Raw genomic sequence first — 25,011 nt, 5'->3', positions numbered from 1 at the left:
TTGACTAAGTAGTTGTGAAAGAGAAATGGCTTTCTAGTGTTTACTAGAAAAAGAAGCACTCTTATATTCTATAAAAACATATTTTTATTGTATCATATAAAATAGTATTGTTTGTACAAAACCTTAAGACTACAGCATCCTACGCATAGAGATATTTAAATTGTCATGAGCACTTTTTAAGTGTTGCTTCTGTGACTTTAACCATTCATTTACAATATTTACAGTTTTATTTACAGTGATCTTATAAGCCAAACATTTCATTAATTGTGGTCAAGTATAAACGGCATATTCTTCATAAAAAAAAAATCATCCTAATTTTCTCAATCAAACTCATAAGAGTACCCGCCACAAATTGTACACGATATACAAAACAATGTCGACTAAATACATAAATAAATTAATCTTCTCAAGTGCACCGTTCTGTCAAAAGATTGTATCAAAGAACCAGAAACAGCAAGTCAAAGATATAGTACAGGAAGTACCAGAAAAGTGTCTTAAACGTGCACCAGTTAATACATAGGGTAAAATGCCATGATAAGGAGTATACACCAAAAACAAAAGAACAAATATCATTAATATTCGTTCACGCCATGTTATTAGTATCTGGTTTGTACCCTTGAAACATATTATGTCCAAGAGGCTGCATGACCTGGGGTGGCCTAAGGGGTTTAGTTGGTGCAGCGAGCAGTCTACTCCATGCTCTACAAGTTTTCCCAGACCAGACCCACATTCCAGAAGTAACCCCAACGACGAGGGACAGGAACAACCTGAGTAAAGCTACCTCAAGTCCAGCAGCTCTGTAAACCGGCCCGGGATCGCAATTCTGTGCTGCTCTACAATCTAACGCAGCCAAGAGAGCCAAAGTCCGCCATCTTGGTCTCACAGAGGATTCATGAAGGATACAGGCGAGTCCTCCGAAGGCTGGCAATGCGTAGAGCAACGCAAAAATTCCTAATCTAGTCATAAGCCGCTCGAGTTTGGTAGCGCTACGACCAGCTGAGCGCACTGCTCTACGTACGCGAACTAAAGCAGTTCCAGCTACACTGGCGAAGATGCATCCCAGGAGTAAAAGCGTGGCATGTGGGAGTACCTCGAGCCACAGTGCAGACTCTTCGGACACCTGGCAAAGACCAGTTAGCTCATCCGCAGCAACGTTCCGAGATATGAGACTACCTGAAATCAAATAAAAACCGGTTAATAATAATTCAAAATATAATAATAACTCGTTGCGTCATTATAACATAATACGAGTATAACCACACTAGACTGAGGTCGTCGTGCTTACCTCCAGTTAAGAGAATCGGTACGCCCCAGGCAGTGGCATGTAAATAAGGAGCAATATTATGAAGAGCCTCGCTGCTCCACTCGTTTCTCGCACTAAGCAGCCAACAGCCGCATAGGACAGCCCACCAGGCGCTGCTGGCTAATCCCAGGTAATGTCTAGCCAGCCACCATATAGTGCAGGGAATGCTTCTGAGACCATCGTGGACCTGAATATTCAGATTTATCCTTAAGCCATAGGAATCTTTGAATATAAACGACAGAACGATTCATTTGTAAACACTTACAGGTACGTAACTAGGACCATCTGTCTGACTGGCGCAGCTCAAGTTCTCTGGACCAACTGCTCCGCGTATAATATAAGCGACGGAGAGGAGGTTGTAGCACAATGCCAAGAATACTATTGGTCTTTCTGGATAACGGAACCTGGAAGGTTCCACCCAGAAGGTCAGCAATGTGAAGAGAGTCGACAAGAAGCACAGCCATGCCCATCCGGTCATCCAACGCTCGGCAAATCTTTTGTCTTCGGCACGATAATAGGCATCAGCACCGCAACGCGGAGCGCAGGATATCTAAAAAGAAGAGGATACTGAATATATCTGGAGTTTCGTTCCGAGTCTTCTTCTGGAGCGTATTGAGACAGAATTCTCGGTAAGAATCGGCTTTGGCTACGGCTGAGAAAAACCTTGAGAATATATTACCGTGTCGACAAAGGGCGTCTGGACGAAGTGCGGAGGACATTGGTGATGCTGATTGATTCGTGCCGGTTGCATCGATTGTATCGGCTGAATCGGCTGCACTACCGGCCACTGTTGCTGCACCGGTGGCAGAGCTGGTGGTGCGGTTTCCGGTAGCGTTTCTTCCGGCGGCGGTTGAACGCACAGAGTATTTCCTAAAATAACAATAAACCATTAGGACTCGATACATTTTCTTAACCTAAAAATCACTTATACGAATATTTTATCGGAAACTCACCGTTATCCGGAAATCGTTCGCAATCCAGCATATGTGGCCAGGGCAGGGTAAGAGTAGTTAAGGCGGGTTCACAGTCTCTTCTAACGGAAAGACAAAGTGGCTTGCACGCTGGTATCTGCATTGCAACGTGTTCCGAACAGACAGGAGCAAATACGGCACAAAGGAAGAACCTCAAGTGTCTGGAGCAGTTGTAATGGACCAGAGGCATGAAAGCTGCGAGCTGTAAGAAAGAAGAAAGATTAAATTAATAAATTTCTAAATAATACACAACGAATTCCATCGTACGTACAGCTAGGGATATTTTTTTCCTTTTAATTCTATCTCCGACAAAAATCCCCTAGAAATCTCATACCGAGTGGAAGCAGCAACCGATAAAAATTCTCAGCTGAAGAAGATGAAGAATAAGAAAAGGAAGAGAGGAGGCTGACGTACCTAAGGGCGCTAGAGAAAAAAGAGATCCAGGAGGTAATGAGTGGTGGGCTTCATGGGTAATTATCCCGCCCATTCTTCCCGCCTCCCGAAGAGGCCACGATTTCGGTGGGCCTTAGATATTCGCCCATTACGGTGCGCAGCGCGTATACCAATGGCGCCCTCAAATTATACCTCCCCACAAAATTACCTGGTGAGCCAAGTAAGTAACGCCGGCCCTGGGCGCTACGCGCGCGTATACCGAGAGAATCGTTAATGCCAGTAAAGGTTCGGTCGAGAAAGAAATTAGCGGAGAGACAATTAGCCTATACCGATCTGGAGAAGTAGTGATAAAAATATCCACTAGATCCGTACCTGGTGGGCCCACTAAAATATTTTTGATAAATCAGTGGAAATTATACCACGGCATCGATACGATTTTACTGAAAGATATACCAGAGGATAACGAGCGATCATCAGGTTGGTGTAGAAGAGGCAGACTTAGCGAAGGGATCGATCCGATCGAGAATAAAGTCTAGGCTAAGGTGAGGCTTGTTGGTCAGTTTTATTTGTGGACCGGTAAAGGCTTTGCTACGTAATTCATGTCTATGTATGTATATATATATATATATTGAACATAGTCGCTCTATATACTCGCGTGTTTCAAGATGGACAGACGGCGGTCACTGAGTGATGTCCCAGCAGGACCAGCATTTCTGCCCGAGGAGACATCAGGGCAGCCGTGCCGACTTAAATCTCAGACTCGCCTCGGCAGACCGGTTTCTGGGTTAAGATCAGGCCCTTCCGTTCGTTATTTCGCGTTTTTTCGCCGGGGCCCTATGCCGCGCGAATGCGCAGACCTCGCAGCATTTTAAAGCGGCTGACAGACAAGTCGGCTCGGAGACAACGAGACGTCCATTTTGTTTCTCCTTGCTCGCCGGCTTTGCCCACTTCGCTCTTCTTTAGCTTAGGGGATGCTTTTCTTTATCTTTTTTCTTCTTTCTTCCTTTATTTACCACCATCCCTCGATACGATTTCTATTTTCTTTTATTCTACCGCAACGACCTCAGCCTTCTCCTATAGTGCCTTCGTGCTTTTTACTTCTCTCTTTCTCCATCTGACTCCCTTCCATACCACTTATTGTCCTTGTCTCGCTTGCACTCGTTACCCGAGGACTCTTCCCAAGATCGGTGTAATAATAAAAGGATCACAACACAGCAGCACAGGAACTGCTTTCCCAATAGGGACCAGTTCAGCGCCAAGTCCAGGTACCGTGGTCTGAAGTCTCGAATCATGAAAAGGTAAGTTCGCCCCTCTAGATCTCATTCGCGTCCTCCTCAAGTCCTTTTGGGTCCATCGAAAAGTCGTTCCAGAAAGCATCGATCTAAATAGCGTGTCCTACAACCCAGACAAACTTTTCCAGTTGGTTGAGCAACGCTGAAGTAAGCGACTGCTTCCTAGTGAACGTACCCCACGGATGATCGCAAGATGGCGGTAGCCACATCCGGTCGAAGCATCGGCCACGTCAATTACATAAAGATTGGCCGCTCGGAGGTTAGGAACATTCGAGCCAAGAAATCGAGGCCCTTCCTCCTCCTTCAAGATGCGCCATCGGCCGCCACTGTCAATTATGCTCTGTCTATTCCCGGAAGGCCCCAAAATTACACGTTGCCGGGGATCCTCACTGTCAGACTGAAGAATCTTCCATTCTTAACCGTCGAACCCGCCCAGAAGGCCAAGACGAAGGGACTGGGCTCACCGGGATACGTAGCCAGGACGCGGCTCCATTATATGTTACATAACGTCATTGCTTAATGAGGCCAAGTAATGTAAAGATCATTCGAGTAGCTATACGTGTCTGTCAACCAGGTCCAATGGCAATGACGTACACAAGCGTAGCCGGCTGATCCCCTCTGGGTCGTTTGTCGTGCTTGGTACTCCTCGTGTAAGGTTAATCCTTTCATTTGTAAGACGAGAGCGAAGGGGGGAGATCACGTGGAGAACGATAGCGGCCCTCTTTGATGTTGATACCGAGCAGTGAGTAGCGACCACCCGGTACGATATTACTATATCTTCTCTCTGATAATAATAACAACAACAGTCAATACACGTTTGAATGGCCATCGTAAAATGAAGATCTTGACAAGTATTTTTTTTTTCTTCACAAATTTACAGATACGTACTTGCACTCCTAGGTACCAAGGTAAGCACTGGTCAAGGATTTATGTCTTGGTCGACTGAGCTCGGCCGATGTGAATTATTGAGTTTCCATTTGATTTACCAAAGACTTTTGATGGTGAAAATCTCTGTGGATCATTTAACTGCTAATTGTACGATTCGATAGGGGAATCAGAATCCTGTACGGTACGTCTGCTACGACGATCCTGACCTCCGTCTTCTGTTATTCACGTGGATAAAGGTTCTTTGATCCTAACACCGGACGTCCTTCTCCTCTTCGTTCTCTCTGAAATCACGCAGGTATCTCTCACGATCTCCGGAGTGTAGTCGATGGACTATAGAGGGACAAAGAGGGAGTAGAGATGGGGAAGAGAGAGAGGGGCGTGTAAGGTGAGCGAGAGAGGGAGGAAGACAGAAAAGAGAGAAGTCACAGCCGACAAAGAGACAATTTTCTTACCTCGCTTGTCCAACGGGCAGAATGCCACGGTACTCAAACCGTTTCGAAAGGCAAAATCTGCCGTGGAGTCGGAGTTATTTTCGTTTAATTATATCCCAAGTCCTTTTGTGAATGTCAAGCTGAAGAAAAAGGAAGTACGAGATACGGAGTAAAGAAAAAGAAAAAAAGATTAGAGAGCGGGAAATTTAAAAATCATTTCGCTCCTACCAAAGTTACCTGTTCATCTAGATATTCCTAATTCACGCTGCCTGACAGCCGTCCTTTATACGTATCTGGTTTTAATGGACGCGCTCCGTAGACGCCGAGGAGAACAATGCCGTCTTAATGCGGCCTTAATAACGTCTCAAAGATTCCGACTCAAGGGCCCTGCAGGCATCCGGACTGTCGAAGTGACCAGCGGAAGAAAAAGATACTACGAGATTATGAGGTCGACGTTCTCCACCACGTTACGTTCTTGTACCATTCTTTATCCTATACCTGGGGATACCTGTATACCAGGTCTTCACCGGGGAACTCAGCTTCCCTGTTAAGGTAGAGAATCCAGTGTGTTCCAGGGCCGTAATAACCGTAACCCACGCGAAGGCACCTCATACATTCACGGAGATCCATTCTATAAGAATCCCAGGTATCCAAGAAAATTCCCAGTAGAAAACGAGCGAAGACAACCCCGTCGATACTTCTAGTGCAACGCACACCTAGGTTATTATTTTACGATTCTCGGTAAGCCAGATCCGACTGTCAACAAAGGCTAGGCAGCAAGATAACGTGCTGTCTTCTATTTTTTCTCCCTCTACAGTCTGACAGCAGTGAGGGCACGCACGGAGACAATTCGCCATGACTCTGTCGAGACTGGTGTCGCCACCTACAATAGTCAAACATTAACATTTACCGGACACCGAGTTGACTCTGTACGCCCGCCGTTATTCTTTCAGTCTATTTATTTAAACTCAATTCGTTTTATAACCTACCCAGGGATCCCATGTTTTCCTCGAGATCCCGAACGATCCTTCCAGGAATAGATAATTCGACCGCGACCATTATACCTATACGTATAATCCCGAAGAGTCAGGATTCGACATGAAAACTGCATTAAGACGAATGGCCCGACGTCGTTTGATGATTGCCGCCATGGATAAGATAAACGTTCGTCCACGAGGATTCCGAAGAGACGCTTCTGTCTAACTCGTACATACAAGTCGATACAGGTACGGTCCTGGCGTGTCGTTAATTAAAAGCCTCTTGATACCACTTATACGAGTTAATTGCGATAGCGAACGCCAGCTTTCCTAGACGTGAAAAGTTGTCTGATGGAAATACGATTATAAGGTATCGATTATTGAGGTAGATCGATATCGGCGACGTTCAGGCTCCTACGGAAAGAGGCCGTATGTCTATTTCGGATGCCAATTAGATATACTGCATATTCTATGACGAGCAGCTGTTCCTAAAGCAAATCCAGTCCATTCCAGGCGCTCTCTCTCTCTCTCTCTCTCCTTTACGGTATACTGAACGTGTACCTGATTCCGAGTTATCTCGCACGGACTGTAGATTGACTGGCGTGGCAGCGTCGTCCCGCATGTGAACGCGACTTTAAGCTCGTATGGGCTTACACGCAAGCGAGGTATTTATAGCCGAGGGTTCACTCTCACTCGCTCAGTTTTATTATCGTAATAACATTATGGCGGTCGCTTTTGAAGCTCCGACGAGCAAGACGAGCTGACGAACACCGGCGTAGTTTGTAGCCGAGTGGCACGTCAGTGCGTTCTACTGTACTCGCGTGTTAGTCAACGCGGTACTGGAGGAGTAAGGAATAGAGGAAAAAAGTATGAAAAAAATAATTGACCAATTATCCAACGATCTGCTAAATTGTCTGCTAGGCAACCATGCGCGATAACGAGAGAGCAATAACATTAAGATAATAACAAATTGCACTTAATTCGCTAAGAAATTCTTACGAGTCGTCTTAATCGAAATTTCTTTTAAACTTATAAATTAATGAAAATTTTTGCAAAATATTCATACAGCATAAACGTACCCGTACACCATGACACTGTAAGCTTCTACATATTGGTAAATGCATATTACGACTTTTTCTTCGTGAAATGGCAAAACCTGTACGATTCGCCTGGTATAATATTCGCTGGAAGGGAAGTCAGTTAGTGAAAGATAAATAAGAATTCCTTAAAGAGAATATTTTAATAAAAGAACCTGAATTCTGTCGAAAGTCGGAGAGCAAAGGAATAAGACGTAATGAAAATATAAAAAAGAAACAAACTCCAGGAAGAGAGGACGGTAATTGCAGCCGAGCGTTAATTGTTTATCCAATGATGAAACGTGCCGCCATAACCTCTTCGAACGCATCGCCATCCCTTGTCGCTCGTGTGCCTTGCATAAAATGCGAAAGCTAATTGCAGAGGAAGGAAAGCACGTACCAATGGAATATACATTGCAAATTAAAGCTGCAAGAATGTACCTTGATGGAATAACAGCAAGAGGTGTATCCCGTTCGTATACTCGTACAGCGGACGCCGCCTCGAAGTAGCTGACATGCGCACGAGAATTTACCGACCGAAGTTAAGCGCAAGTGGTGACGCCAGACGTTCGATTGAAAAGCTGAAGTCCGTAGAGGATAAGGATGGGAAAGTCAACATTGCAGATTCCTCACGACGTACAAGATACAAGAGTACTGATAAAAAGATGCTGATAAGACATCTGGGTGACTTATTCTAATTATTGCAAGAAATGCACGTATCCGTTGTTAATATTCCCACGCTGGAATATCCGGGCATTTATTTCCTTTCTCTTTTTATTACTTCCTTTCTCTTTTATTATTTATCTTTCCTAGGTACCTCACTAGCTTTAGCGAGTATCACTTTGTTCCCCGTGACAGACTTTGATGTTTCACACTGAGATACTCAACTTGGCCACCGTGGACTCAGCTGTCGGACATCAAAGCTTTTCAAACCCTCGTAACTCATCTAAGCAAGAAGTCGACGAAGCGTCTAAGCTAACGTTATTCTTGTACTTATTTTTTCTTCTTCTTGCTTGGCCCCTTCCGGGAATCAGAGTACAAGGATTATTTTGGAAAATTGAAAAAATAAAATTATAAATCCCTAACTGTCTATGCACTCGATTCTCCGTGTGGGATATCTTTGCGAATATCTTAACTGTCGTTCACGTGGATTAGGGTGGGTTCACACTGAGCTACGTAACCGTAGTCGGTAACAGATCCCCACCCCAGGCTGATGTAGTCAGCTGGTACTAAGAGGCAAATGTGACTATAACGGGTGTGCATCACGTCAAGTGGGTTCAGACACGACTTCCGTGCATCTGAGCACTCGAAAAAGATCAAAGGCCACTACTGAACAAACATTAAGCTTTTCAGGATCCCCAGTAGAGATCCTGTCGGAAGAGGTTATCCGCTCTTTAAATACACTAGGATGTTGTTCCAGATATCCCTTCTGGAATAATACGCACGTGAACTTGATGCCAAGAAAAATTATCACTGGTCGTCCAGATATCAATTATAAAAAAAAAAAAAAGTATAAAATTGCCTCATAACCATAAGGATCACTGGTTTCGTTAGCTTTTCACAAGGTAGATGCAATAAAAGATTAGTCCCATAACAGCATACATGTATATATATATATATATATAAGTTCCCTGTCAATGGTTATCAGTCTCTCGTGTTATCTCGAAAATGATTTACAGAATCGAACGTGCGGCTCTCTTTGATCTTATCAGAACCACGTTAAACCCACCTATTATATACGATTTCGTTTTTCTATCCGACATCGGACCGTCTCGCTGGACTGAGGCGTCCCTTGGTAATCGTTCTGAAATCAATTTCACGTGGTCAACGAATATTTTTACCAGGTTGAACTAATTTTCGCCAAGTTCGTTCGCAGTCTAACGAGACACGTGCGTGATAAGTATGACAGTCAATGAAGATCAGGTTAACCCGAACCTCGTTAAGAATAAGAAAGATAATGACGCTGCTAACAAAGGGTAAAGGCGATTCCATAGAAATGCGATTTCATGGAAACCGCAATAATGACAGGGTGCTTCAATAGACTTTTAATAAAAAGAAACAATTCCTCAGAAGCACCCAACTCATCGATATTTTCAATGCGGATCCTTTTGAGAATTTTCATTTTTTTGACCATCCCTTTTTCATCCCCTTGTCGAACGCACCCCGAAGGTTCTGATCCAAGCATATAAGCCAAACCTGTATACTCTTTGGTATCCTTGTATGACTCTCTCTCTCTCTCTCTCTCTCTCTCTCTCTCTCTCTCTCTCTCTCTCTCTCTCTCTCTCTCCCTCTTCTACAAAACAGCACGCATGAATTGCATCACTGTAAGAAGCTGCCTTGGTACGTATGCCATTTTAATGCAACCAAGTAACCATCAGCATCTATATATAAAACTGCACACGTATACCGAGTGTTCCAATACGACCAGTATAAATCATAAATTAATACCAGCTCAGCGCAGCTCCAGTTTCTTTAACTCGCCTCTCGATCCTCGTTTATTTCGATTTCTGGCCGAGGTCCGACGTTAAAAAGGCAGCCCGACGTTTCATGCACGCACGAGGTACGATTCGCTACCCCGAATCTCATACAACGTGCTCTCGATGCAGTGTATGCTCGATGAATAAAAATAAACTTTCATACAAGAGATTAATCTTTGACGGATGCTGGGTATATTTATCTGCTGTTGTTCTGAGAAATTGAAAAAATTTCTTTTTCCCCTCTTCGCTCCATTCAAATACACCCTAGGTACCCAGCTGATATACAGTCACAGCGTGGCAAAGGCCATATCAGGGGATTAATAAGCGATAGAAGATCAAAGCTTCGAACAAGATGGCCGAGGGTCATTAGTAGCGATGAGATGAATCAAAATCATTGGAGCGTGTTGCTTTACCAGAGGACTGCCTCTCTTGCTGTCTTATATCTATACGTGCTTACGGTCCATATCCGTTCACCTTAATTCTCTGCCGTCCTGATACGTTTTCTCCTCTCTTTCTCCCACTTCTCCTTCACTCGCTTCGCTGGTACACTCGCAAGAGTCCAGGCGCATCTCCACGGGGGGACGTAATTAGAAGCCTATTTCACGTACTTCTTCTTTATTTTTTCGGAGAGCCTTCAGACTCCTTTTTTTACTCTCTCCTCATTCATTTATTCTCGTGATGACGAGAGATACACGTGTTCGACGTTGGACCCCCGCAGTTAGAAGCCATTGGCGTCGGTACGGAGTACCTGACGAACCTCCATAGAAAAAAAAAATTTTTGTTTTGAAAAATATTATTTACAGGTTAATTATTTTTATCCCATTTGGCATATATGGGATTTTATGAAAATTTGTATTCATTAAAATCCAACCTTTTTATCTCCAGCGACCTCAGGTCCATTCGCAATTATCGCTTTGGCATTGAATTCACGAGCGTAGCCTCGGTACTGGACTTTTAGGTTATGTTCAACCGTCCGCCGCGTTACGCCAATGCAGAGATGTAGTTACTTGCTACGAAGCAAGATGTTATGAGCGATAGCTCTCGAGGGTAGATACAGAGTTGTCATGCACGGCTGGATCGCCGAGGAGGAAACAGATACGAGAGTCTTGCCGGGAGATGGTTAAAGGCCACGATTCGGAGTCCCGGGCCCAACTTTAATAGCAGTCACAATGGTCGGGGCACAGTCAAAGGGGCACCAATAAAGGCGAATCTCCAGTTGGGCGATTTGATTTTTTTTTTAGCGTGGAACTTCGGGCTGCATACATGGGGAATAGAGAGGAACTACAAGAAGGTAGTATGCAAGCTCTTTATACACCTGGTGTTGTGTAAATATAATTTACGTATGTATATAGAAATGAAAATTTTACGTATACCGAAAATACCTCTTCTATATGAATTCCAATCGGGTCTTCTCCTTCCGTTTAATCTATACGAGGTAGATGGGAGGCTGCAATAAATTCTTCAACCGATATTTGTCGATTAACGCTGCAGCTGTAACGAGAGCACGCGGGGCACCATCGTCGGGGTGGGCCTAATACTTTAAATCCGACGGACATCAAAAGATAGTGATAACGCAACTGCTGGATGTATTGGGTCTATAATATTTTATTTCTCTTGCCTCTATCTCTGTCTCTTCACTTGCTGATAGTATGTTGATATATTGTACGTCAGTTAAATTTTACCGCAGTCGGTCGCTTTTACTGCTTTTTCATAGCCGAGAATTTCGTTGCGATAATTTTTCATAATTACATGTCAATTCCAAGAGCCCTTATCCGTCGTATGTAAACGCGTGAAAATTCGGTTGATTATTTTAAAAATAGATTTTTAAATGTCATATTAAGTTCGTGTGTCGAAATAATTTAAAAAAAAAATAAATATTAATCAATGTTCTATCTTCTTGTTTAGCTTTTCATAATATTCAGAATTGAGAATAATTCGATAAATCTCATTCAAATTTTCTAATCCGAAATTCCCCTTGCGTGCTCGCGCACTGTTAATCGTACTAGGGATTTTTATGTTTTGGCTGTGCCGGACGGTTGGTACGAACGGCATGATTTCTCTATGGTGAAATCGTGATAACCACCGTAGAATATCAGTTAGGCACGACGCACGATACTGTTGTGGAATCGTGATGAACCCTGTGACCACAGCTGCCGTTGAATGACGGAGTGCGATTTTGTAATTACGTGGATCGCGGCATAAGATACGTATATAAGCCGGGGCCACTTCACTCGGCAGCCTTTTCCAAAAATAACAAATTTCACGTCCTTAGCGGCTCGTCGCGCCGCCCTGGAGTTAAACATGGCGGGCCCCTCGTGAGAATGCTTCTCAAACAAACTCGATGGTTTTATTAGGCGTCGACGAATCTTTATGCGCGTATCTGGAAGCTGTCTCGGAAAGACAAAAAAGATGGTACGAGTCTGGATGATATTAGTGTCAATTATTTCAATAATTAAATATACCTAGACTTTTGCGTATTTACGTAACACCAAACGAAGGTAACGAAAAATCGAATCGCATCGGAGGCCTGTACATTCAGAGTTATTAACACGATATTCAGACCATTCGAATTCTATTACAAGACTATTTCGAATGACTACATAAAACCTGTGCACAGTCGGTAAAGAAGTATAAAATTCGGGACACGATTTCAATCGGCAATTAATTAAGTACGAAGAATCTTTACTAGTATCCAAATTGGATTAGAGCCATGAAACCATCTTCTGTATATATGTATGTATACAGAAGGATATACGTAAAGGGGAACCAGAGACTGAGTTGGGTTTCGAAAACCGGCTTCCAACTTTACTGCGTTTCATTCATTAGTCTTTTACGAGGAGCCACGAGTTTTTCGATCGTTTAAACTTCGTCTGTCTCTGCGTCATTAACCGAAGCCCAGCGTCGTGTACTCGGGCCGTCAAAAGTATTTCAACATAACCTAGCAGTGCTTTAACCTTTGACACGGCAAAAAGTTATTACGTTACGCATCATCTTCACGCCATGAAATCTTATATGAATCTTCAATCCTGTAGCAAGTATGTATTTCGATAAGATCGATCGAGTTTACGTACCCAGGTCATTCCGAGTCTAACTTGAAAATTAATCCAATAAAGTTTCCAAGTTCTACGCACAGACAGCGCTACGATTTCTCTACGTCGGCAGACGAAGAAAATTACTAGGACTAAAAATGTATCGTGAACGTCGAGGTGACAAAACGTGCACGCGCTCAGTTTACAGAGATTAAATTTCTGACAGTAGCAGCTGATTGATCGACCGACAGATATCTAAGGGATCCTAGCCGACACATGTGGATGCCTCTTATGCACGTGCGTGTGCCGCAGAACAGAACTGCATTGGAACATTAAAAAAAGATGAACGCAGAGCCAGTACTGAAGTGCAGTTTAAATAAATAATACAGACTGGCCTAACGGGAACCTGGGCAACGGGCAATTATATCTTAGGTATAGTTTAGAGAGAGAGAGAGAGAAAAAAAGAAAATGGGAACTAGTCCATAATCGAAAGCGATAATGACTTCCTATACACTATGTCGGCCGATCAAAAGATCCTTTGACGGCATGTTAATGCACCCATAAGGCAGATTACAACTTGCAGATGAATTATCTTACTCTGGTCCATGCGTATATACAATTATAGAGTATGATCCTGGCACTTCTCAGAAGAAGCATTGTTATGGAACCAGGAACAATGGGTCTGACCTCTCTGGCAGTGTTAACATGGCGCCAAGTAGACATAACCATAACTATGATTTAAGAAAGAGAGTGAATTTACCCCACGTTCAGCCTGCAGTTGATCCTCGTGACCCATGAAGTTGGGCATTGCTGTTAAGTTATAACGTAGTCCACGACAGAAGGAGACGGTGAGTCTTTCGCACTTTGTATTTGGGCCAGGATGTCCTCCGTGATTGATGCCCCAGGCTGACACAAGGGTGATTGTGGCCAGGGTGAGCATCGCTTTCCACAAGGTATTCATTTTTGAGAAATATCTACGTTTTCACTTGGTATCAAACTGAAGCAAGACTCCTCTTTTTATCCCGTGTTACGCCTTAGATCATAGTAGATCGTACGACGTCATGTCAGGATCTGACAACTGTTACGAGTTTCATGTTTTACTTATTCACTTACTAGTATCCAATGATTCTACGGAGTTTTTCTCTTTTGATAAAATGCCCCACTTACATTTCGTTAATTTATAAATACGTGGGAAAGCTGTTTTCTTCGATGGGCAAAGTGTTCTCGACAGCTTTATGGGTTATGTACTATTTTCTTGTATCCCTTGGCCGAGTCACTGATTGATTTATTAGATTGTGTTAAGATCTTAGAAAATACTTTGTTTATTCATGATGAAATAAGTCCCAAAGTAAATTCCGCGCGCGAAACACGTAAACAAACTTCGACGCACACGGAGCAAACGAGACGCGCGTCCACTCCGTTCGGAAGTTCGGAACAGACTGGTCGGAGGAGCATCGGGTAGGTTCGTATGGACTCGTTCGCTCCCGGCCGACAATAGGTCCCAAGAGTAGAGGGCATCATCTGTCTTCTTTTACCCTCTTTTTACTTTCTCGGGCCCTATTATTTTGAGCCCACCGCCGCGACTGATGGAGGCAATCCCGCAGGCGTAATTAGGAACAAAGAGAGCGACGAATATATAGCAGACCGTACAGAATTCGGTCCAATCTTTATTACTATTTTTCAAAATGGCCAAGGAAATATTTTATCAATGACAAACATTTATATTATTCAAATAATTTTGTCATAATTTTATCTAATACAACTCTTGCGACTTAGCCTACCCCTTTTGCAAACTCGTGGTGAATAATTGGAACCCTTAGGGCTCGTTTCTATGTCAGACAAAGGAAACCTTCCTTTTCCTTCCACGTGAATTCTGATTACCCATCTGGTGCACATGAGATCGGGTTGCCCTGCATGAGACATTCGTCTCTCGTCCCCATCTACCCCACACATGTTTTGTGGGCTACACCCCTTTGTACGAATTTCATTATAGGGTACAATGAGACCCGCCGGCTCGCGGTACTCACAAGGGCGAACAATGCTTTAATGGCAAGTGGGTTCTAATAAATTCTATTATTCTGTTTGGATATGTCCTTGGAATAAACTTCAGTCATGAGCATACGGTATAGATTTCCACGGAGGATCAAGGGATTCGTATAAAAACCATTGAAACAATGAAAGCGATGGGATATGACGTGACTGTGCCATAAACAGAAGTCCAAATTTTATCTAAAAAATATAAAAATTTTAAACTAACAACACAAGATAAATTAATCATAACTTTTCATAATTTATCGAATAATTGCTCAACTCACAGGTTTTAACGGTATTACATACTTATAAAAATTCGTTTTGACGTAGTCCTTAAATTTCTGCTACAGGTGGTCACATGACAAGCGTCTAATTATGGCGTTGAAAATTTTTCGTTGCACATTACACTTTTTGAATTTTTTCAAACATTACTTGGAATCAGATTTACCTGTCGATGTTCATCCTACGAATCCAATGACGCTCTCTGATGTACAGATAAAAAACGTTAGTAACAGTATAAAAACGCATAATTAGCACTTTCACATTTGAGGGAAAATGAGGCGGCGCGGGCGAAGGCATCAAAGGGCCCGGATACCTAACCTGTCCCGTCGAGTTTCTTTAGTCTCCGCTTCTTAGCTGGTACACCGAAGTCTCCCCGTCCGTCCGTACGACTCTACGCTTCCAGCATCCGTCCATCGGCGGGTCCGTGGGCGTAACAGACCGCAACCGTGGCGGCCTTAAGGCTCAAGAAAAAAAAGGGACCAAAGGAGGCCGAGGAAAGCCCCGAAATCGTGTTAACGCGTACAATAGAACAAGAGAACCAAGCTTTACTCGAGAGAATCTAGTCTCTAGAATTCAAGACGCCTCTAGGACATTACTCCGTTGTTTACTTAGGTCGAAGGTTAAATTAAAACTGTGCACACAATACCTACGTGGATGCTTGACGCAAGAAGCGTCTGTTAAAAAAAAAGTCACATTTTTAATTAAAAAATACGTCATACCTTGGAACAATGCGAATTATGTTTCCTCGTAGCTTCAGCAATTTTTAAATTCACGTCACTCGGTGGAAATACCAGACGTCGACTGAGCTCGAAATATATGTAAATCCTCTAGACGGGTATACTCCGTCCCGCGACAGAGATCTATATCTGAAAACAGAAGGCCCTAAAGGTTGGCACGAATGCTAGTACGCCCTGGTGTCAGGACGGGTTACTACGCGTAGCGACGAAGTGTGAACCGACGATGGATCATCCGTATTCATTTTTCTCCCAGTGCCTCAAAGATTCTCCTCTTTTCGAATCTTTCACGGTGCCAGAGCTGTCTCTGTGGATTACAATCCCACGGGCTTCACGGGACATTACGTGCGGCAATGACGCTTAAGAAAAATACGTATCTGCACGACGGTCAAGTCATCCTAGATTAATACAACGTGACTTTAGCTACTAGCAACGAAAATCAGTAAGGTTTTGTATCCCCGGTGTATCCATATTAATAGAAATTCATAAATATCTAACGTAACCTCAAATTCTCATGTCACTCCCATGCGAAGCAGACAATATACAAAATCGTGCATCGTGTATCCTAAGAGTACATGCTTCAGTTTTATTCCAGGAAGAATATTAAGAGTGCGCCTCGTTTTCTATCGACACTCGTAATTCGATCGTTCGCCGCATGATACGACGTGGCGCCCATAAATCCCCCTATGGATTTTAATTAAAGGCCCCACGGGGCCCCTCAAGAGCCCTACTATAACTTCGGCCCTGCTGAAGGAGGTACAGGACTAACCATAGCTTGTGTGCTTCCATATGTATACATAGGTAAGCACTATATACTCTCTTATTCTTCCCCCGGTACTTTTTGAGTGCGTTCAGATTTATTTATCGCGCAGTCCTTTTCCAGCACGCTGCCGCTGTATTAGCCGCCCTAATGAACTCGTGCGTCGCTCGCCCAAGTCGACGCTTTATATTATTTATCGCCTGTACGCGAGTTATTTCTACTTGCTTCACTCGCCTTGGAGCAACCCTCGTTACGGTCTGACTAGACATGAAATAATTGATCTTCATATGTATACTGTAGACTTTGTATACATATAATATATATACGTATACATAATATAGTGAAAGAAAATAAGGTACTCTTCATATGAACGAGGCTTAAGACTACATGATAGTTAATATATCTATATACGTAGGCACCGAACACTTTGGAATCGCTGGAACTCAGTCAGCTAGGATGAATTCTGCGTTGAAGGACTTTGAGATCTTTGTTCTCGGCAAGAAGAAGAAATCAAGGAGACGCAAGAAGATCCTGGCTCGTGGATTCTGTAGGAGCGATTCCCTGCGACATTCCGAGCAAAGTCAGCGACGTGTCTTCGGCTTCCACGCATTTATTAGCCGCTTGAATCCTCCCTGTAAAAACTGGACTCTGATCGAACTGGACTTCACGTATGCGAATACGTGGCGAAGTGAGCTCGAGGTAATGTAATAAAAACACATATGATAGCTACATAGGAATTCGTATGCGTGCTACGTGCTACGACTAGGAACGCCATATTGTGTATCTTGAGAAAAGTAATAATTTTTTTATTTATTGCAGGCACAAGACGTTCCCTAGTAATTTACTCATGGATTCCTCGATTCATAGTAATACCTAATACGTTTAGGGGTATACTTAATCTTTTGGTCTTAAATTTTAATAGACGTTTTATGGGAATCTTGATTGATACGAATACTGGTCGAAAGCTTTTACTACCTCCCGCGACGTGGATATTCACGTGAGGTTATGTTATATACCTTTTATGTACAACATAAAGGCACATACGCAATGCAGTGTAAAGGCGGTTACGTACACGGGCGAATTCCGTCTCATAAGAAGCCATCCAATTCCTGTTCCCATCTTCGAGAAGCGGCAGCTGAACATCTCATTGTTGCCAGCGGGAACATCTGAGAAGAGAATAACGTAGTGGAAACGAAATGGAGTTCACGAACGGGGAACGAAGTGGATAGGGACTGGCTGGGGACGTATCAAAAACTTGTCCCCGTGTTTTTCGTGAGGAACTAGGGAGTGGGTAAAATGGCGATGTACGTTGTAGGATAGGATAAAAATGAAAGCGGAATTTTTGAAGGCATACGATGAAAAACTTGAAAATCCACAGTGGCATCGTGCGTCGATGAAATCCTATTATTTTTATTATTTTCATTCTGTGCTTTTTTCTCCGTACCTGTGCGCTCTCAATTTTGTCTTCAGACAATGCTTAATACTCGGAATCGTTTGAAGATCAGAAGCCGACCTCGAGAATCCTTTAACGCACGAAGCTTAAATCCGTTCTCTATTATTATACTATTCTTTGTCTTTCTTTTCTCCCTTTTTTTTCTTGCTCTTCCGCATTTTCGTCTCGACCTATCGCTAGAGACTGCTACGTAATTAAGGCGTATATCGTATTACCCCCTAGTCTTATGTGTTGGTGTGCGCGTGCACCGTTGCATAACTCAGCAACATAACCTAAGAATCTCTTTCGATTTAACTACTGAACAAAATGGGAGCTTGGTAGTGCTAGGGATTTTTTTTAGAGTATAGGGACTTTATATCTACCAGCTCCTCGTGCCAGTCTCGCAATTAGTTCCAGATTCTGATTCCAAGGAATTTCCTTTGATCCATGTATAGCCAAGGACCCAACAATACTCCAGGTATACGCATCCTGGGCTTTACTCTTTGTGGACGATCCTCCTAACGTATTACGTCCAAGCATATATACTAAATACCGCAAATCCTTTATCAGGTCATTCAGGAATCACTGGAGCGAAAAATAAAAATTCACTATACCCACAAAAGAATCTTTAGGTATATTTTAACGTTGCTTATGGATATTTGAACTGTCTATTGAAATATTTTAAGATCGACTTCCACGTGGGAAACGATTAGCGATAATTTTTTTGTATTATTATCTAATGTGTTATACGTTTAAGTATTTATAGTGCAAAACGCAAAAACCACCAGGGCACGGTAACGTTCGAAGTCTCAGTTAAGTGGAGTCGCCGTTTCGCTGTGAAATCGAGAGTAAAAAATTCGCATCTTCCTCATCCGGTTGCCATGCCAGAGTGCGGCACATGCGCGGCTAATTACGGTCCTCTTTGATGAGCCGACAGAGACTCTTCGTGTTGCACCAGCCGTCAGTGCAGTTGCAGCTGCACATGAAGCATAACGTGTTCACCAAGAGGCGGCATTATTTTAGATAGACTTGAACTTTTGAAAAATATTACACGAAGTTACAAGCGTTTTGAAGAAGACGTTAATTATATTTTTAATTACTTAAAAAATTCGCTAACGACTTTTCATAATTATTTTCAAATTATTATCCAACGATTATTTAATTGCTAGCGCGTTACGCGTTGTGCCTTTATGTATGTCTAGTAAAGGAAGAGGCTTCAGGCCCTTTCGAGGGACTTACGAATCGGTGCACGAAGACACCGCTTTTGGGACCAATTCATTAAAGCCGCCCAGGGCGGCGAATGATTGCTTATAGCCTATATTTCAAGGGGAGCATTAAATCCATGTTATTAGGGGTTATTACCGAGTAATGAGAGACCGTCGCTCCATTTACGTATCTGCCTGCCTTCTACTCGTCTGCAGGAAAACACGTCATTTCCCATAGCAGATTTCTGTTTAGGATAAAATATAAATTATCATCAACATTTAATATAGTATTTATTATATATTTTTAAACAAAAAATATGTACAGAGTCGATGTAAAATTATTTTTTTTAAGAAAAAAAATTTTGAAAATTTGTATCCGTAGATTGTTTTCCTGACAAGGTAAGAAAAAAAAAATATATATATATATATATATATATATACGTATATACTCACAGGATCCTTCTGACGTTTTGATTTCGAATTTCGCCGGGGGGCCCAATGACGGTTCAGCTTCCTTGCCCGTAATTGTTTAACATTAGAAGTCCCAAATTGCAAGAGGCGCTCCTTCGCGTTGAAATGATGCATGTGTATATAATGTGTACGTACAGCAGGGCCCCGTACAGTAATATCTTCTCTTATTCCAGGGTTGGGCCCCATACCAGGCTTCGGCGTGGTAATGATGGGTCTGGGGTCTCACGTATCTCGGAGGTGTGACCCTACAGGCCTCTATGCTGTACCATTTTATACTAAAGTCTAACACGTAGACGTACAATATCGCAAGTCCCCGGTGTTCTATACGATATTAACTGTATTATATTCACTATACTAGAGTCTCGTGATCGATAAAGATGGCGGTCCTCCCATATCAAAATCACATCTATCCTGTATCTCGTTGTCTCATATTTTATCCATCAGTTTCCTTGGTAGTTATAGTTCCAATTACGTAAGCCACTTCTTGGCAGAGTTATATCAGACATTTTTCTAGGAAATCAGGCCCAATTCGACTCCAACCTATAAAGGGTCCACGAGTAATCTTTAGACGAGACCTACAAACTGCTTACTGATTCGCTACAGTCAGTAACACGCGAGCTAGCGGAGATTCACGGAGGTGTAATTTAAATTTATAATAAAATAAGCATCGGTTATCGTCCTGTCTAATCAGTATGCGTTTCTTTCGTTTCAAATTTCCCGCCTTCTCTTATCTTGCCTCCGAGGATAATTAAATGTTGTGTATTACATGGCAGCGGTCGAATGACCGAATAGACTATAGAGACTGAATTCGTAATTTGAAATTGGCGCCACTGTTAATAATATATGTTCTTTCACCAGGAAGTCTAAAGCCTATGACGCAACAGTGCAGATGCAACAGCCCTTTAATGGCTACATAGAAATTCACTAGGATTACGTAAACGCCACTGTTAGATAAATATCGCAGGATCATTTATACGAAAATAACAAGGTAGAGTAGCTCAGGAGAACTACATGATTCGAATTTAGTACGCAGTAGCACCGCCGTTTTAATTAAATTGAACGCTCGATCGCAATTATCGACCTTACCAAAGCTGATAATAGCCGCTTCTTATCGATCAGAATTACAGGATAATTTGATAGATCTTAATTAATAATAATATCGCTTCCGTTCACTGTGTCTGGGTATACATTTATTATTATCTCATTAATTGAAATTCAAATTTGCTGCCTTATCCTGTCAAACGAACTCCTATTACCGTACACTTCGTATTATCAATCATTTAATTAATATTTAAGGTTAAGTAATAATGGTATAAAAAATAATTCTTTATTTAATTTACAATAGTACGATACTTTTCAAAAGGTTCATAATTACATAATTATATGGCGATTATATGAGCAACGTTTTTAAATCCAACATGCCGACTATTATGTATATCAAATATTTGAGTCGCACCAGCACAAGGGAATAATGTTGTATCTTCGACAGAAAAAAGTCCAGCGCTAATGTTACTTTAATTACATGTCCGGGAGCACGTTTCGTCCATGGAATACGATCTGGGTATATTCGCTGATGTCCGAGAACGGTAAGGTTAGGTAAGTAAGAAGGTAGGCAGACAGGTACTATAGTGTAGCAGCTCGCGGGCATTACGAGTATGGTGAATCGCTGTGGCAGCCGCCATGCGGGAGATTTATCACTTTTTGTTGTTGGTGGCGTTTTATTAGTGCACCGCCACGATCAAAGCACAGGATGAATCTGCCTGGGGAATGTCTGGAGGAAGAAAGAGTATCGTAGATTGAAGTTATGGCAAGCAAAAACGTCGGAAGGAAAAATAACCTTAAAATTTGAAAAAGGATAAGGTAATGGATTTTCTCGAGAACTGCGGACAAGTTCTGAATTTAATTACAACGCGGAATGATTATTTCGACGTTTAGTATCGTAATGGAAAGGACATATTTGCAGAAGATAACTGGATTCACGTGCATCATTCGACTTTATCGACAGCCGATACTGTATGTATAATGTTTTATAAGATTGCCTCCAATCGTAATTTCTAATTAAGGCCACGGACTTCTGTCGCCATGCATTTCACAGTGGCACCCTCTTCGAAATTGTCATGAGAAAATGGCCTCGTACCGTTTTATTTCGTTAGCTCGACTCCAAAGAATTCGGACACGATGGACCCTGACTTCCTCATTAATTTTCAAGCCCACTAAGAGTTGCTCCCAAGATGCAGGAACTACAAGCACCGTAACCTCTTAACGTACCGATCGGACATAATGAGTTTCATTAATCTCAGCGCGCATAATCAAGTCTAACGACTGGTGCTATTAATTATTATTACCCACGGGTGAAGGCTGTAAGTAAAAATAGAACGTTTAGTAGAATTCTAATAGATAAATATAGTATATACAAATAGGAAAATTTGCAAATTACATCAATCTCCGTATATTTTTATGATTGTATAATTAAATTCCTTAATAGCATCCGATTATAAAAGCTGGTGATATTTTGTATGTAAATATTACACTCGTTAACAGTTACAATACACATTTTAGCTTGTTAGTTGCCAATATAATCTTTCTGGGATATTCTTGTAATTGGTGTAAACCAAGGAATCTGTGAATGTGTATAATTAATTGCAAGCAGCAGCTTGAAATTCATGCAGGTATCCGTGACAGTGGTAAATTAGATAAAACTTTATCGATATAAATCCTTCCTCTGAATATCTATCTCATGTTATCCTTTAATTAATCTGACTTATGTTAATTAACCCAAAGACCAATTAAGGCCTCGACATATGCGCGGCATGTGGCAGTACACTCGATATGTTTGCAGGTAAATGAAAAAGCAAGTCCGTAATAGGGTATAAAAATTGCTCCAGAATGATAAGAAAGATAGTTGGTGGATGTTTCAAATTTTCCCGGCAACTCGCCGACCAATTACGCTCTACTGTCGGCGAAACAAACATGGCGGGTTCTGAAGGAACTTCACCGGATTATAAAGGTAAGAAACGAAACGAGAGATACAGAAATGTACGAAGGGTACAGCGTGCAGCCGCGGTTGACCTTTTTAAGCCGTGAAGGGGAAATTCGATTCGCTTGGCGGGGCCTTAGACCCACCCTTGCAGGGCCCTACGCCATAACATAATGATCCACAGGGATGCTCAACCGTATACAGAAATCCTCCCATGTTCTCATTCATTTCCACGACACGTCGAGAAATGAATGTCGACACTAAGAATTTACAAAAAAAAATAACAAAAGTTAATGTCTGTTTCAGGAACAAACTGAACTCCACTCTCCTAGGCTGTATGATAGGTTATTACAGTGACAGCTATTAGGAGGTTCATGATCTTTCTTCTCACGTCAATTACAAGAATTATAACCGTGCGTTAAAGCGGCTCTTGGCGTACAGTGAAATGGACCAGTGTCGAGTGACCGAGAAAGGATGAAAAAAAAGATGTAATTAAAGATAAATAAAAAGGAAGACCATACGACGGCTTTCTTTATGGCAGCCAAAGCTAATTGACGTAAAGTGAGCCCACACGTCGGACAGAACACAAGCCCACATGTTCATTGTTCACATGGTACGATTCTATACAGTGCGTTATGTAAATGACACTCGATGCGTACAAGATGTCTAAATTTGTTTTCTTTTTTCCAAGGGAGTCTTGCGACACGCCTTGTACCCTGTATCCGGCCACTCGTTCCTGACTCTATCTTCTCGTGAAATGAGAAATTGACGATTTAACATGAGAGAGTGCCGCTCGACTATGTATACCTATATGGTGAAGCACAACCATGAAAACCGCGGTCGTTGTAAACCGTGTTTACGATAGAGTTTGCGACTGCGTTCACACCTAATACAGCCAGTGTGACGCGGTACTTTAATCTTATGTGCGGATGGACCCTGAAAGACTTTTTTCTATGTACTAAGTGCACCTTCAAACATTCAGGAGGTACAGAGTGCGAACGATTTGACGCGGTGTGGCGGTATAAACATGAAAGGGATTTCAAGAGCCGCTAATAATAAAACGGTCACTCGCAGCCGGCCTCTTACAACTGCTTTTATACCGGGTGTACCGATTATCAAGCATCACCTCCGAGTCTAATTGGACCGGCCTCTACTGCAAAGAGAAATTAGGACGTGGAAGGGACTATATTAATGCGTTTATACCTGAACCTAGGGAAAAAATTGCTATAGATCTTTTTTTTTCTTTTTCTTTTTCGATGACTTTTTGGGAGTGGTTCAGTTTTTCGAGGGGTGGGATTTTTTCGAAATTTTACCTGCGAGACTTACGGAGAATCGTCGTTCTGGGAATTAGCTTTTACTCTGGTATTTTATTGTTATTGGAAGAGGAATACATTTTTTTTGTTCTTAATACGGATTTCGAAATTGCTCTGTCGCAAGGTGGCGTTGCGGTATCCTAAATGTTGTGCGGATTCGCGAGTTTCTCGTCAGGACGAGACAGGCAGTTGGTGTGAAGGGGCGTACCCAGGGCCTGAAGCACTTCGTTCCAAGAACCATCATCTCCATCTCCTGGGACTCACGGTCGCGGCTGCAACACGCCGCAGCCCAACATCCTATAATACAGCATTTTGAACAGGCACTGCGGCAGGCTCAGCCTGCGGGCCGCATTTAGGGACTTTTTAGTTTTGTTGCGGAAATTAGCTGCGCGCCAGCTAGCATCAGGCCTCAGCGTCTTAATCTGGCCACCTCTCTCTCCCAAAAAAACACGCGTCGATTTTATTTACGATTAGTATCGCATGCTTTCACTCTTTTTTAATTCACGTTGTTCTTTGAAAATACTCAAGCGCAATATAATAGTCTAATAAATTAGTTATATATAAATACACCATGTATTATATTTCAGTGCCATTCCGCCTCAAAATAAATAACGTGATTCACATTAGCTGCGCAGGTTGTCTTGTGAACAACGAATTGTAATATGAATGCGAAGTTTAGAGCGATTTGCTAAAATTAGGAATTATACCTATGAGACTAGGTAATAAAAGCGACACGATCAGCTTTACAGGTTTTGATGTCTGACTGTTACGTGCTTTACTGAAAATAAATGGACTGGGATTTCAAGTATGCCTGAGCTTTGCAAGTTTTATATACTGATTTGAGGCTACAATGCTGACATCTGTGAGTGAAATAGTTATTGATTGGATAATGCGGATAAAATGTGCTCAGTCGTTAGGAGTTAGTTATCATTTATTTATCTATTGAGCAATCATCAGCACTTGATCGGT

General features: G+C 42.3%; 1 protein-coding gene and 3 long non-coding RNA genes across 14 annotated transcripts; 2 read left to right on the top strand and 2 right to left on the bottom strand.

The window, feature by feature from the left end:
* Positions 1 to 66: 66 nt before the first annotated feature.
* On the bottom strand, positions 67 to 14,314 carry LOC107272402 (frizzled-9). 7 transcript variants are annotated; one of them, XM_025089630.1, is made up of 12 exons: positions 6,268 to 6,578; positions 5,777 to 6,161; positions 5,516 to 5,711; positions 5,300 to 5,418; positions 4,848 to 5,128; positions 4,135 to 4,743; positions 3,937 to 4,062; positions 2,257 to 2,476; positions 1,983 to 2,173; positions 1,569 to 1,853; positions 1,286 to 1,490; positions 67 to 1,173 (listed from the first exon to the last, which is right to left on the bottom strand). In XM_025089630.1, exons 7-12 carry the CDS (start codon positions 4,042 to 4,044, stop codon positions 584 to 586), a joined length of 1,599 nt encoding a protein of 532 aa, XP_024945398.1. In that variant the 5' UTR covers positions 4,045 to 4,062; positions 4,135 to 4,743; positions 4,848 to 5,128; positions 5,300 to 5,418; positions 5,516 to 5,711; positions 5,777 to 6,161; positions 6,268 to 6,578; the 3' UTR covers positions 67 to 583. The 7 variants fall into 7 exon arrangements, with proteins under 7 accessions (XP_024945398.1, XP_024945397.1, XP_024945399.1 ...); XM_025089629.1 differs by having other exon boundaries at positions 5,516 to 5,680; XM_025089631.1 differs by lacking the exon at positions 3,937 to 4,062 and having other exon boundaries at positions 5,516 to 6,161; positions 6,268 to 6,576.
* A 223-nt stretch (positions 14,315 to 14,537) lies between these two features.
* LOC112495038 lies at positions 14,538 to 15,998 on the bottom strand. Of its 3 annotated transcripts, XR_003061165.1 has the most exons (4): positions 15,870 to 15,998; positions 15,469 to 15,611; positions 15,153 to 15,352; positions 14,538 to 15,066 (listed from the first exon to the last, which is right to left on the bottom strand). It is a non-coding gene; the product is annotated as an uncharacterized LOC112495038 (long non-coding RNA). The 3 variants fall into 3 exon arrangements; XR_003061166.1 differs by lacking the exon at positions 15,870 to 15,998 and having other exon boundaries at positions 15,464 to 15,688; XR_003061164.1 differs by lacking the exon at positions 15,870 to 15,998 and having other exon boundaries at positions 15,469 to 15,688.
* A 150-nt stretch (positions 15,999 to 16,148) lies between these two features.
* On the top strand, positions 16,149 to 19,648 carry LOC107272338. 2 transcript variants are annotated; one of them, XR_003061163.1, is made up of 5 exons: positions 16,149 to 16,326; positions 16,480 to 16,685; positions 16,768 to 16,999; positions 17,060 to 17,343; positions 17,464 to 19,648. It is a non-coding gene; the product is annotated as an uncharacterized LOC107272338 (long non-coding RNA). The 2 variants fall into 2 exon arrangements; XR_001538911.2 differs by having other exon boundaries at positions 16,149 to 16,331.
* A 1,464-nt stretch (positions 19,649 to 21,112) lies between these two features.
* Positions 21,113 to 24,830, top strand: LOC107272311. 2 transcript variants are annotated; one of them, XR_001538885.2, is made up of 6 exons: positions 21,113 to 21,612; positions 21,716 to 21,765; positions 21,906 to 22,112; positions 22,592 to 22,759; positions 23,036 to 23,342; positions 23,421 to 24,830. It is a non-coding gene; the product is annotated as an uncharacterized LOC107272311 (long non-coding RNA). The 2 variants fall into 2 exon arrangements; XR_001538884.2 differs by having other exon boundaries at positions 21,113 to 21,765.
* Positions 24,831 to 25,011: the final 181 nt, after the last annotated feature.

The sequence above is a fragment of the Cephus cinctus genome, unplaced genomic scaffold, assembly GCF_000341935.2.
Source record: "Cephus cinctus unplaced genomic scaffold, Ccin1 Ccin1_scaffold1163, whole genome shotgun sequence".
Classification (NCBI taxonomy): Eukaryota; Metazoa; Arthropoda; class Insecta; order Hymenoptera; family Cephidae; genus Cephus; species Cephus cinctus.
This window is presented reverse-complemented; position numbering and strand designations above follow the sequence as displayed.